The 14,314-nt window shown below is 46.7% G+C and overlaps 1 protein-coding gene across 2 annotated transcripts in view; it reads left to right on the plus strand.

The window, feature by feature from the left end:
- Window positions 1–14,314, plus strand: part of met (MET proto-oncogene, receptor tyrosine kinase) — a 30,506-nt gene that overhangs the window by 3,574 nt on the left and 12,618 nt on the right. For both annotated transcript variants that reach the window (XM_028959061.1, XM_028959062.1), the window contains exons 3-10: window positions 7,201–7,392; window positions 10,133–10,267; window positions 10,667–10,840; window positions 11,666–11,820; window positions 12,235–12,337; window positions 12,485–12,621; window positions 12,704–12,868; window positions 13,491–13,584. In XM_028959061.1, coding sequence (XP_028814894.1) covers window positions 7,201–7,392; window positions 10,133–10,267; window positions 10,667–10,840; window positions 11,666–11,820; window positions 12,235–12,337; window positions 12,485–12,621; window positions 12,704–12,868; window positions 13,491–13,584 — 1,155 coding nt within the window. The remainder of the gene's footprint in view (window positions 1–7,200; window positions 7,393–10,132; window positions 10,268–10,666; window positions 10,841–11,665; window positions 11,821–12,234; window positions 12,338–12,484; window positions 12,622–12,703; window positions 12,869–13,490; window positions 13,585–14,314) is intronic.

Genomic DNA, 14,314 nt, shown 5'->3' on the forward strand with positions numbered 1-14,314 from the left:
GCTGCAGTGCCAACTAATTGTAAATGCCTTTAAATGATGGCTTAAAAGGCTAAACGAACAAAAACTGGGGCGGATTGATTTCCCATACTTCAACATTATAATCCATAGATAACAGTAATCTGAAATGGATATTAATTATTCGTCCAGTTGACATGAGATGCAACAGGCATTTTTTTGCAGGGCATTATTAGGGGTGTGTGTGTGTGTGTGTGTGTGTGTGTGTAACGGCCTGCATGTCACAGCCTGCTCGTGGCTGTTGCCCAGCTGGAATTGCGTAAAGGTGGCGAAACGAACAATCCGGGTCAGAGGTCAAGTGTAGGAGGGTTCTTGCCGCTTTGAATAGGGAATAAAAATCTCAGTCTTCTGGTGAGCGTGTTTGGATGTTAGTGTGGTCTGATGCGCCACTGTGTTCCTGCCAACCGTGACTGCCCCTCCCTCATAGCCCGGTGCCTGTTTTGTTGTTTTTTATTCATTTTTTTTTTATTATCGCACACTTTGGCAGCCATGTCCCGACAGCGGCCTTCGTGACTTTGGATCGTAACGGGCGTTTTTTTTTTAGAACGCAGGGCAGCTGGCATCCAGGTGCACAGCAGCTCTGTTTGCTGGCAGTTTTACACGCGCCGCACCTGCACCCTCCTCATCGTGGCAGGACCACGGTGCCTGTAAAAACTCTCCCCGTCTCCCCCGTCTCCCTGCACGTTGACCTTGGACAGGTGTCTCTGGCGCTGGCTGCAGTTATTTGAGCACCACTTCAGCACTACAGATAAGTGCTGAGCCACAACTGATAAACGTCTGCCACCTGTCTCCTCGAGAGGACCGCTCACACCTATAACCGTTTACCGCGTGGGCGAAGGCGTCCACTGTCAAAACGTCTCATACGCTGAAGCCTCCCGGACAAACTATTGTCATGCTTTGGAGTCCTGTATCAAAGAAAGGTGACAACCTAAGGCAGTCTTCACTGGACAGCAGTGATGTTAAACGCTGATATGGAGATGCAGTGGTTTATGGTAAAATTGTACATTTTTATCATATTGTTTATTTCATCGATGCACGTCATGTTGCAGCAGGGATGAACATGCAGCAATGCTCGCTCATGTGGGGCCTTATCGCCTCCCGCTTTGGTTCTGTGACACAGAACAATGCCGCGATTCTGTTGGGTGATGAGTCAGTGGCCTGGAGGCTGTATTTGTTCAAAAAAATGGTCTCTTTACTTCCTAGTTTCCCAGATTTTACGCTTCACACAAACAGAAATAGTTCTCCCTGACTTGGATTTATAGCTGACCCTGCCTGCCCTAGGTCACAGGATCTCCTCATTTCCATTTCTTCACTGAAGCGGAAGACCGGAAGGGGCGGCTGGTCAACTGTGATCCTCAGTGTGACCCAGTGAAATGAAAACTCCACCTTGCACAGCGTCACCAAGCTTCTCATAAAGCGGTGATTAAAAGAGAAAGCAGCGTCGGAATACCGTCCGGTTCCGTATGGAACCACATCTTGAGGAGAGTGTAAGCTGATGGCATCTCTCCTCCCTGCCGGGTTTTTTCTCTTCATCTGTAATCCCCACAACAATGAGTCGATGTGAGTTTGTGGGCCTGTAAAGGAATGTGTGCTTAGGTGACAAAGGCAATGGGACACAGCCCATTATCACCCTCTGTCCCTACGGACAATACACAGTAAACAGGATGTTATCTGCCCAACCCAAAGGACTCTGTTCTAGTCAGGCTGCTTGGCTTTGATGGAGTCTATCCCTTGTCTGACATTTGAATTTTTGGCGCGTTGCTGTGGCCAAGGGGGCTTCAGATGGCTATGAGACGGCACGATAAGCATTTGGCTTTGGCCTACTTACTGGCATGAACTGGGAATTTATGTGAGTAGATAAGTGCACCAGTTGATAGGTGCCAGGAATCCCATGCCATATCATTTAGCATCTTTTTGCACCGATCCTGCTGCTAGTTAATACGTCTAGAGGATTTTTTTTATTGTATTCGAAACTGCAAACAGACCTCTGCTCGAAAGTCAGGAGTTGAAACACGTGTTTCCTGACATTCTCGCACTGCCTGTTGGAAAATCATCAGAAATGCTAATTGAGAACAAAGGCTTTGGGTCATGCCCGGCACAGATTCCTAAAATAAAAGCATTCATCTCTGGCAGTGGCAGCTCTGGATCAATGCCTCAGGTCTCAGCAGCATAGAGCAAACCAGATGTGCTAAAACAACGTCCTGAGACCCCGACAGACCCTGAAAAATTGTATATGAGACAGTGTGACAGTATGTATTATCATGTGTGGATAATGGACGTCTGGGTTTTTTACAAATATGTAGGCATATAGCAATAAATGGCAGAATGGTATATCGTAAAAGCGAAGGAAGCCACCTGGGTATTTTTGTGGCGAGTACAATAAAACATTTTTTCCCCCTTTAGACGATAAAGCAGGTTAACCAAGGTTAACCAATATGAGAATGTACAGTGAACCGAGTGTTTTTGAACGGGCGCCCAAACACTGGCCCCACGCGGCCCTGCGTTAATACGATGATATTTCAAACGTCGCTGCTCCTCCGCGTGGATTCTGCCTTCCTCCTCACATCTCAGGGTTGGCCGTGGTTTTGGTTTTCACCAGCTGGCTTGTGCGTGCGCGTGTTGTACTCGTTGCATGTCCCTTCGTGCCAGGCCTGTTGTGAACCAGTTCTCCACTTTTTCACCTGTGGCGCAAGCTCGGCTTTATTTATTTTATTCTCTGGCTCCAGTCCACAACGTGGTATGAGTACGGACATGCAGCGTCAGCCACGGCTCAGGTGTGGTTGTGAGTTCATCTGAGCCTGAACCTCATTGGAGATCTTAACATTCTGATTGCCATCAGAAAACATCAGATTTGTGGCCCACATAAGTCAAACGGGATGAACGGGGTTTTGTCCGTGTCACGTCACTAAGTCTAGGGGTCTCAGAAACGCAACAAGGGTGTGGAGAGGAGGAGGTCCCTGTTACACATGCAACCAAACAAACGATACAAACAGTGCTTTTATTTACAGTGTGTTAACAGGTTCAATAACACAGCGGACTCAGGACAGCTAACCAACTTCAAAACAGCCTAAAGGAAGGGATGGGATAACAGCAGGGATAACTAAAACACGTACAAGTTACCAAAAACGGCACATGACTGGCTAACAGGCTAACAACAAAGGGTCTATCACACAAAGCAACAAGAAACACGAATGAGATCCCCAACGGAGCTCCATGCAGATCTCCGTGGACCCTGGGGACCTCCCGAAAGAGTAAGGGCCTAGCAGACCCTGGGGACCTCCCGAACACCATCTGAAGTCTCTTTAAATTGGTGGAAGTGACCAATGGCAGATGGAGCTGGTAGGCCTCAACTCCTCCCACAAAGTCAACCTAAAAGGAACAGGACGCAAAAAACACAGCCAGACACACAGAACACGTGGGAGCATACGTCCAGGGACGTAACAGTCCGTCTAAAATATGCAAGTCGAACTGAACTCCCTTCTCCAGCCTCCAATCCCCAACCTGGACGTGCCATTGGCTGCCTTCAGATTGTGCCATAACTTAAGGGATAATGGGTACGGCACTTAAGAAATAATCTCTTTTGTGTGTTGTTTTGTTGGTCGATAAATTGATTCAATTCCCTTTCCAGGATTAGTATATAAGACACAGTCAGTAAATGGCCTTGTAAAGCTGTAACTGTCGCTTGACTAAACTGTGCATGGAAACATACCAACGTTCCAGGGCCACTCTTTGGACTTTGCGTTTTTGAGTAAGTGTGAGATCATCACTGAAACCGTTCTGCCAAGTATGCGCAGTTGTGAGAGGAATCGATTATTCCAGACAACTGCCAAGGAGACACTCGCTTGGTTTGGCAAATTTGTCCTGTCAGAAAGGCTGGATTTGATATTTTTAAAGCTCGGAGCTTTAAGATCCCTGCGTTTCCAAAATAAATCAGAATAAATCAAGCGCACCGCAGTGCATCGTGGGACAGGCGGTACCCAAGAGTCATCCTGTCTGCAGTAATAAATGGAGGCCTGTGCTAATGCTGAAAGAAGAGCCTCGCTGTGTTTCGTAAACGATGAGAGGCGGGCTCCTGGAATGGTCCTGACGCTAAATTATCTTCTGTTTGCGTTTGTCTGTTTCTCTAATTGAATGGATGTGGAACGCCCGCCTCTGGCCCCCATAAATATGTTTGAGTGCTTCTGTCACACAGGAGAGCACACACAGGGAGTATTCTTTCTCTCCACACTTGCACACTTGTAACCGAACCGTCAGGAAGTCTAATCCCCGGCCAGTCATGCGTCCAGCCTGAGATCTAAATTGCCGGTCTTGTTTCCTGAAAGGCCGTCTACATTTTTTTCTTGTGCTTTTTTTTTTTTGTTTTCGTCTTTGTCCTTGTCGATTTTCCCGTTTCAGGGATTTCTGTCCTTTTATATTAAACATTCTGAGCGTTCTGATCAGCCCGGAACCTACACTGTTTTTTCCAGGAGGAAACCCAAGAGAGGAACAAAGGGCTCTGCTGACAGACAATCTGACGGCTGAAATGAGTCGGGCGGTCGGAGGAGGTGGCTGCACGTTTGGTGTGGGGGGTTCTGTAGGGTCTGTACGCGTTATGGAGGACGAAACGAGGCGAGCTGGAGTGTCCGTGGTGGCTTGAGAAAAAAAAAAAAAAAAAACGTGAGAGGGGCAGACAGATGAAAGGTGGGTTTAAACTCTTGGCGTGCGGGGTGCCCACCGACCCCACCGACCCCTAATCCCTGGTTATTATCAGTTTTTCTAATTCCCCTCAGCGCTTATGAACCCCCGACCCTGTAATCAAATGAATCCCTACGCCAGAGGGACCCCAGAGTCGGGTTGCATAGCAGCGTGCCTGAAAACGCCCTTCCAGAGGACCCTAGTTTTATGACCACGGCGAGAGACGCTTAAACAAACACCCATGCGCCCGAACCCACACAGACCCGCTAGGCTCTGGGGTCAGAGGGCTGTTGCTTTGTGTCAAAGGGCAAGTGATTTGGAGGGGCGTCCGCGCCTCAGAAGTCCAAAGCGCCGCGCACCTGCGGCAGTGCTGCCTACTGTATGAGAGCCCGGGGGCTGGGAGAGAGTGCGTGGCGGTGACAGTGGGACGTCCAGATTTTCTTACTCGCACATCAGGGCTCTGTGGTGCGGTGCCAAAGGCCACGTAGCCGCGGAGCTCAGAGGAGCCCGCCTGTAACTGTATCACCTCGCCATTGTGCTGGACACAATGAGGCCTGCTTCAAGTGTTGAACTGGAGGTATTTTTTCGGTGGCCCAGACATCCCCGTCCTCTTGTCTTGCAGTCAATATGGCGCGTTATGGAACAGCTCTAGGATGCGTTTGGAAACTGGATCATGAGAAAAGTTCAACAGCGGGTGAGGTCACAGTCATAAATAAATGCGTCGGGTAAATGGGCTGGAGAGGCGATGACTGCAACTTGAAGCCTCCGGATGAATGTACACAACGCCGTGCCCCAAAAGAAGAAGAAACTTAATTGCCATGGCAACGTCGGGACCTTAAAAACCGATTGGGTCCGTGCCAAAGTAAAGGACTGAGGATAATAACAACTGGCTTCAAACAAAGCCTGTCAAAACACGGCTCCGTTTTCCAATCTTTTTCCTTGATCCCTGCAATACCTTCGCAGAGGCCACGGAATGCGCCGGCTTGTTTTTTTCATTATATGTTCTATTTTCTCAAACACATCCCAAGTTGTTGGTTTATTTGCCATGAAAATAATCTCCCGCCCCCTTTTTCAGCAGGGCGTTTAATCTCTGGGGGTTCCCGGCTGGTGATAGCCCCGGCCGGCTGAACCCGCTCGCGGCCGCTGACGCGGGTCCTGCCGAAATGGGCCGCGATGGATCGTCCTCGCGGCCCGTGGAGCCGAAAAAAAAAGTAATCTCGCTGCCGCAGAAGAGAGATCAAAGCTGCCCCTCCCGGTACCCCGGCGGTGGGAACGGGCCTCCCCCGCCCCTGCCCCACGCGCCTCTCGTCCAGCTGTAGCGTCCACCCCGCAGCCCGCTTTGGTGTTTTACCTCGGCGGCCAGGACAAGGGCCCGAATCAGCCCCGGCTCGGAGCAAGGCTGCCTCGTCCCGTAACGACCCGATTTATTGTCTGGACCCGCATTGTTCTCCGGAGGCTTCAAAGCCCCCTAAAATGAGGCTGCGGGGCTCACGTGCGACTGACTCATGCGTCTTACTCACAAAAAGGGAGCGAGAGGGTGAGGCAGAGTTGACTTTCAAAGAGCTGCGAAAGGTCTGTGTTCTACCCCACACCCCCCCCTCCTCCCCCGACCCCTCCCTTTCGGTGCCAGGCTCGGGCCGGGGCGTGTGCTTGCGATATGTTGTGGCCGGGGTCTCTCAACCGTACAGTGTAACAATACACCGGCCAGCGGAGCAGGCATGGTCCCTCTCTTAATCATTAACCACCCCTTCTCTGCCGATTTAGTCATGGCCTGTGGTGCCAGGGTCCGGTTTCATTAATTATTGATGACTTCTCGGGGTTTTTGTGGCAGCTCCGTGACCCCGAGAGTCTGACCGCACCGTGGCCTTCGGGCTCCTCTTTCTTCCCCTCAGAACAGAGGGCGAAATAAATGCCCCTGGATGCCGGAATGGCGTTTTCTCTGGCAGCCTACTTCCGTGCTCGGCGGGACACCCACCTCGCTCGGCCCGACTGCAGCCCGTACGGATCGCGCTGCACCGGTTCCACGGCGAGAGGGGGAAGGCTGTCCAGCTTAGCAGCATGAGGTCTGCATTCCTCCTGCAGTTTCCCAGCCCATTTCCCTGCCATCTGCGGGCCCAGCCTTCAGATATCTGCGAGGATGATCCACTCTCCCAGGGAGGGGCACGCGAAAGAGCTCTCTATTGTGGCCTGGCCCGGATGAAATAGTATATTCGGAGCTTAAATAGTGCTTTTTCTGTTCAGGACCCGACTCCCTCCCTGCCAGGACAGATTACCCATTAAATGCATTTGGCATGGGGTTCATTTAGCCCAAAAGATGCTCTGTCCTCATGACTTTGGGCCCTCTAATTAGGTCACGCACTGAGCTGAACCGTAGTAAACATACCACATGCAAGGGCAAACTACAAATCAGCATATGGCAGCACATTTACATTATAAAGTGATGTAAGAAGATTTTGTTTTACTGTTGCTGCACAGATGCTGCAGTAAAATGTAAAATATGATCTTTTTCAGACCTTCTCATATGACTCCTTTGCCTGTGGAAAGCATGAGGGAGGCTATCGCCTAGAAGTGACAACTACAATCAGACGACTGGACTTCTTCAACGGACAGTTCAGCAACGTCCTACTGACCTCCATTGCTGTGTTCCCTGTGCTCAACCAGACCGTGGCCACATTGGGGACAGCTGACGGCAGGGTCATACAGGTGGGTCACGTGGGGGGTTTCACTGTGGGTGGACCGCAAATGGATCAGGGTTGAGCAAGAGCATCCTGATCCATTAGACTTGGGTTTTCAAAGGATGTCATGAAACATGTCAAAGTTGACAATCGAAGGTAACATTCTAATAATTTGACCTTAATCTTAATCCACATCAAAAAACACTTTGCTTATAATATAGCACATAATTTTCTTTTCTTAATGACATTATGAATTTTAACAATTTTTCTGGGATTGTTTTTAGATGCGCTACAGCAGATCTAATAGAATGTTGTGTTTGTGTGTCGTGTAATTTCCATTCTTATATTTAGATCCTTTATAGCACCCAAGGGGAGCCGTATTGTTGTAACTTTCCTTGGAAATCTAAAATAGGAATATTAGAGCATCTCATAGTAAATATTTACATATTTTGGAGCAAATTCCGGTAGTTGTAGGGCATGCTTCCCTTCTTCATTGTGTATGTAAATGGGCAGGATGTTGGTACGTGACCAGTGAAAACCAGATGAAGGAATGAAGGCGCAGGTGCCAGGGGCAGGTTGGGAAATGGTTCAGGGCTCTTCCTGTTTATTCAGCAGCCACCTTTAACCCCGTCCACCATTTCTGCAGAAATCCCTCTGCTGTTGTGTATTTGAACAGTTTGGTCTGGTGTTATGATCAATGAAAGTCCAAAACTACAGCGAGGATCTGAAATCCCTGCTCACGTCCACACAGAGAACATCTAGTTTGTAGCCTGTTCATGTTTTTCAAATACCTGCTTGTCAGTGGCCTGTTTGCCTTTTTGGATGAAATTCCAACATGCAAAAATGACATAATATATCATTTGATTCTGCCCAAGTCATTTCAAATCAAGTTGAAAATATGCAGAAAATAAGAAGGATGCAGAAGAAGTGTGACAGCTGCACGGAAGAGGACTTAAAGGGCTGAACGGTCCATTAATGTGCTGCATGCAGCTTCGATGGCACGTTTTTCTCGCAAAGAGTGCAGCTGTTGCTTTCTTCCCCCAAAATATTTTCTTTCCCCATTGTCTGAGCACGAAGGCCTGGGAAGGAGCGAGTCTTAGGCCAGCTGTCACATGGGGGGGGGGCGACTCTGTTTCAGACTCCAGACTGGGAGAAGGACCGATGGAGAGCAGCAGAGAAGTTGAGCAAATAGTGATAGGGTGAGAAAGAGGGAAGGTGAGGCTATTTGTAAAAAAAAAAAAAAAAAAAAAATTTAAATATATATTAAATAATTGGATGACCAACGAGTGGCTTTCAGATCATTGTTTTACTCGAATTCACAGAGACACATGCTGAAGGACAGTCCCCGGGGTCTTCATTCAGTGGAAGGAAGTATTTCCCTCTTGAGAAAATTGCAGGCATAACTCAACACCCAGCAGTGTTTGGGTACCAAAGCGTAGACAACACACCACCGTTCTTACGGCTCTAAAAGTGCTCTTGTGTATCTTTCCCGTTATTTAAATCACCCTCTTGTGCAAATCCCTGGGATTTTGTACAGTTTTTTGCATTTTACAGCTTGTTGTTTAATAAAGAGGGCTTGAGTGAAAGAGTGGACCTGTGAAGTATACAGAGCCAGAATTGGATGGCTCAGATTTCCCTGGGGTACACATATAGTGCAAATATGATTTTTAAAAATGTGCTCAAACATAGACAATGGTGAAATAAAATATTTTATCAATATACTTTTTACATGGAGACAGTAAACAATATCATATACCCCCATCAACGGTTCGCGTGCCAGTGTTTCTTTTTACACTTTACGCCCATCAGCAATTCAACAAAACATGCAACCCAATAATCTAATGCCTCCTCTCCGTCAGACGCAGCGGCGGGGTGAGGGGGTGCGGGTGCTGATGCAACCCTAAGATCAGGGCACAACTACGCTCCATTAGGAGCCTGTTTTTCCACCAGGCTCCTGTAGCTCGCAGGGCTGTAATTGCAGTGCAGCCACAGATGATAAATGGCGCGTCCAGGTGTGCGCCGAGCCAACGCTCCCGACACCTCCCGACACGTCCGCCGCGCCACGCTCTTCGCGTCTCCGCGCGCCTGCAGCTACTCCTTTTGTCTTCGGCCTCTCCCTGCGTTGTAGCGGCACCGTGACTGTTCCAAATGACTATCCGTCATCCAGCCCTGGAAGCACAAACACCAGTTATTACAGTATCCATGGCAGGGGGGAGCCGTCCCTGACAATAAGTGTCTCCAGATTCTAGGTCTCTTTGATACAGCTGCATTCAATGAAAGTTTCGAGTGTGAGCTGTAATTATTACTTTTATGGTAGGCTGCCATGACAAACTGGAGCAGGCTCGGGTATACGACAGATGTCTTACACTTGGGTCACTTTTTGTGGTGTAATGAAAAATAACGCCACGGGGCAGAGACCATGAAAACCAGCTTATATAACAAGGGCACAGCATTGTACAAAGATCGGCTGCCCCGTCTTTTGTGAAATGCAAGAACCTCAGAGGGTGTGTCCACCACGGAGATTGTACTTGTTAATATCTGTAGACATTAAAGTTTCATCCAACCCTAAGGTGTTTTGTGCAAGACCTTGTGGTAAACAGCAAAGAAAAAAACTGTTTTTACTTTTCTCAATCTCACTTTTTCCTCTATGTTCGAGATCTTAGTCTGCTGTTTTTCCCATTATTCCTTCTTTTGCTTCTGAATGGTCTTGGTCTTGGGCTGAACTCAATACTGACTCTCCTCTGCACTGCTGTTGGTAATCTCTTTAGAGGGTGGTTTCCCGTTCTAAAGGCATCACGCCACATGTTGACTTCCAACTGGATGGGTACCCCGTGTCTCCAGAAGTGGCTCTGCTATCTCCACAGAACCCAGATGGCTCCATATTGTTGGTGACAGGAAACAAGGTAAGTAGTCGACACGTTTTTTTCTCTTTTTATAAAGAATGCAGGAAAACAGGCACCATCTACCCCTGCCAGCAAGTCGCTGGCACCAGAGCTGGTGTAAATATATCCTGTTCATGCAGGACCCTGTGTTCATAACAAATGATGGGTGAAGAAGCACCCAAAATAAAAAACAAATGTACAGATAATTCATTGCATATTAGCAAATACACTCTAATGAAATGCCTGACATTTACCATCTGTTCTCTAAGCCAATCTCTCTCTTTCAAATGCTTTTTTTGAACATGTACTAACAAGAACACTGTTTTTATTTCAATCTAGTCATCTAACTGTGATGAAATATCTAAATAGCACACTGATGGTCAATTGCAGAACTATGCCTTGTCTCGTTTTCTGCTCCAGGTCACGAAAGTGCCACTGATCGGGCCGGGCTGTGAGCAGATGAGGACCTGCAGTGCCTGTCTCCTGGCCCAGACTTTCATGGGCTGTGGCTGGTGCCAGAGTCGCTGCACCAGAGCTACACAGTGCTCATCCTCGCGCTGGATCCAGGACTCTTGCCCCCCTGCAATCACCACGGTAACCAGTCCAGGAACACAATAACCTTAAAACCACACACAAACAAAGGTTGCCATAGTTGCATTGCCAAATAACTTCTGCTAATAGAATAAGTGGCTGTAAAGTAAAGCAATCAAATTTAAGGCAATTTTTCATCAATCACTGTTTTAGACTTTGCTGTTTTTGGCATTAACTATTTTTGATGAATGACTGCACCGGACATTTATCACCTTTGACCTAAGGTGCAGAAGTCTGTGGATGGCCTATTTGTTAAAATTGTATTAAAAATGAAGAAAACGCATGTTATGAGTTTTAATAATAAGCTTTATTTTGTAATGGTGTAGATATTTCCAAGGTCCTTTCACACTGAGATATATGAAATGTTTTTTTCAGCCATCAATCATTAGCTCAGTCATTACCAGCAGCTACACATTTTTTGTGTGTGTGTGAAGGCCACAGTATTGTGTACTGTGTAAACTTTTCAGGCACAGGGAACATAAAGGTGAAGCATGTTGACAAAAAATGTGATGAGTTCAAGCCAGAAAAGAATTTCTTCACTGTTTACTCATCTCTTTGTGGCGGGCACAGTGGCCCTTCCATAGATATGCTTCCATTATTGTGCGATACAGAGCAGTTTCAGTCAGCTTTAGTGCTTCTGTTATTGTTGTTTCCAAACCCCTGGCCCCAAGAGTGTCTATGGTAACTGCTGGAATTCAGCGTTCAGGACAAGGGAAGGTCAGTCAGAGCCAGTGGAGCTCAAGTCTGGCCAGTTTAACTACACGGTTGACATAATTGCCCTGAAAGGTCTACTGAAAGGTCAGAACTTTTTTTTCTGAATTTCTCTAGTTCTCCCCATTGACTGTGCCTGTTGGAGGAGAAACTAAGGTGACCATCTGTGGGAGAAACTTTGGTTTCACCAAGAGAGAACGCTTTGACTCCAAGATGATCCAGATTAATGTGGCCGGAGCCATTTGCAAGCTGCAAGAGGGCAATAGTAACCGGTAAGGCCAGAAATCTGGGCTTGAACAGAGGGGGGCACTACCCCTGAAAGGCACAATGGAGCGGGAGCTTTGTGTGATGCATTCCTCACATAGCTTTCTCAACATGACTTTTACTAAACTCCAAATACTAAACTGCCTCATTGAGAGCTTCCTTTCCGCCAAATCCGTGTAAACTGACGGGAACACCAGAACTGAAACCAGAAGCCTTTGTGCCACTGGCTTCTTCAGTCTACAGCCATGCTATTGTTGAGAATGGGGGGTTGAATTTCCCCAACATAGTAACCCTTATGTGCTTTGTGTGGAGTAGTGTGCCCATCATTAAATTTGCCGTAGTTAATAACCTGCTTACTACAAGTTCATATAAGGAGCAGCTTGTTTATTGTTCATTATGTTTATGCCCTTCCCTCTGTTTAGGTTAGTTTGTGGTCTGAATCATGTGAATGCAGATCATTCTAATCATGTTGTGAAAGTCTACAGTGGTAAAGAGATGGACCAAAAAGTGGGATTCTCATTTGTTGTAAGTATGTCTGTAAAATGACCTTTGCCATATTGTAGAACTGAAATGTGTATCATGGTTCTGCATTCATGTGTTGATGGATGGAAACAAAACCAACATTTGATGTCTGAATTCAGTGTAGAAATGTCTTTTTCCCTCAATTCAAAGAACCCAGTAATCAGGAGGATCTTCCCAGAGTTTGGCCCCAAGTCAGGAGGAACCATGCTCACAATGCAAGGATCTTTCCTTGACAGTGGAAATGTGAGACAGGTGACAGTAGGGAATGCTACATGCGAGATTCATAGGTGAGGAATCACTCTCAGTCATAAATGACACACAAGTAAATAGGTGAGTTTCTGCATTAACGCAAGTGTGTTCTCGAATTAGTGTCTCAGCAGAAATCTTAAAGTGCAGGACTCCTCCTCATCCCTCGTCCTCCATCCACAAGGTCACACTGAAGATAGATGAAGTGACCCAGGAGGCGCCTGAATACTTTACCTACAATGAGGACCCCTTCATTACCAACATCCAGCCCAAAAGCTCCTTTTTCAGGTGGGTATTCACATCCATTTCCAATTTAGAATTTTTAGTTATGATTGCTTGAACAGGAAGACCTAGATTATACTGGTCAACAATTCAACAGTTTCAGTCCAGATTTCACCTAATACTTGGACAGTTTTTCACATTGACCTTCAGCTCTATGCATTATCATAAAACACTCTTAAAGATCATTACTGAAACAAAGAATGAAGTAAATCTACAATACTGTGTGGAGGAATATACAAATGAGAAAGTAATGGAAAAGGGAAACAGGATGCATGTGGGTGTAGTGGAAAAAAGCAGATTAGAAAGACGGCATTTAAGAAGGTTTGGATGAAAGAGTGAAAGAATATGCAGCCGAGTGTGTGACATCAGATAAATTGGGGACTACAGGTGGGTGTACTAGTATTTAGAGGTGTTGGAAAGGTTAAACAAAGGCAAAACAGATGACATAGAGGCATGAGTGTTCAGAAGCAGGAAGGAGGTAACGCAGGGGAGGAAGCGAATGTTAGTCAGCCATGGAAGGGAAACTTATTTGGGTGCTGGGATACATTAGGATGTGGGTCCTTGACAGGAGGTGTGGGTTAAAACCTCCAACTAACACAAGGTTTCCCTATTCTGTGTGTCCATGCAGCGGAGGTAGCACTGTGTCGGTGCATGGGGTCCATCTCCATTCTGCTCTGCAGCCCCAGATGGTCCTCACCCAGGAGGGAAAGGTCTTCCAAGTGGTGAGTTCACGGGGCTTCTGTCAAATGCGCGATATAGTTGAAAACATGCGTGTTATAGCCATTAGTCGATGGAGGAGGAGTGGAATCTGAACTAATAATGAGAAAAAGTGCCAAACCTGCACAAGTTGAGAGGAAATGGAAAATCCACACTCAAGGCGGGTATATAGTCATCACCTCAACCTCCTGTGTTTATAGTCTTCATTTCTCAGGCGATGTCTCACCAGCTCGTCTGCCCAGGGCCCAGCATCAGTTTTGGATTTCTTCCACTGGTTTTAAATCAATTGGCATGGTTATGATAAAAAAAGACAACCCACTGTGCGGAAGAATCCGAAAATCTGAAAGAAGTGGAGGGCATTATTGTTTTTATAACAGTTTCAATTGCATTAAATTACATCACATATTATTTGTGAGCTAAATTGAAAAACAGAAGGTAAATACTGTGCTCAGGCTTATCATGTTTTACAAGCTCATAAATCACTGCTTGTGGCCTGAACCGTAGTGAGTATGAGGTCTGCAGGCATCTGAAGTTTCCTGTGACAATAGTGTCCATTTTATGAAGGGATATGGTTGCAAATAATTTGGTCTAGTATACACCCCAACAGCTACAGCTGTCACCCTGTAAATTATTGCGTTTGAGTGTATATGGCGAGTGCTTTATTGTCATCACTCCTTATCTTAAAGGCTGGTCTCTAACACACTTCTGAATTCTGCCACAGCCACAGAGAAAACC

The sequence above is a fragment of the Denticeps clupeoides genome, chromosome 17 (assembly GCF_900700375.1).
Source record: "Denticeps clupeoides chromosome 17, fDenClu1.1, whole genome shotgun sequence".
In the NCBI taxonomy this organism is placed as follows: Eukaryota; Metazoa; Chordata; class Actinopteri; order Clupeiformes; family Denticipitidae; genus Denticeps; species Denticeps clupeoides.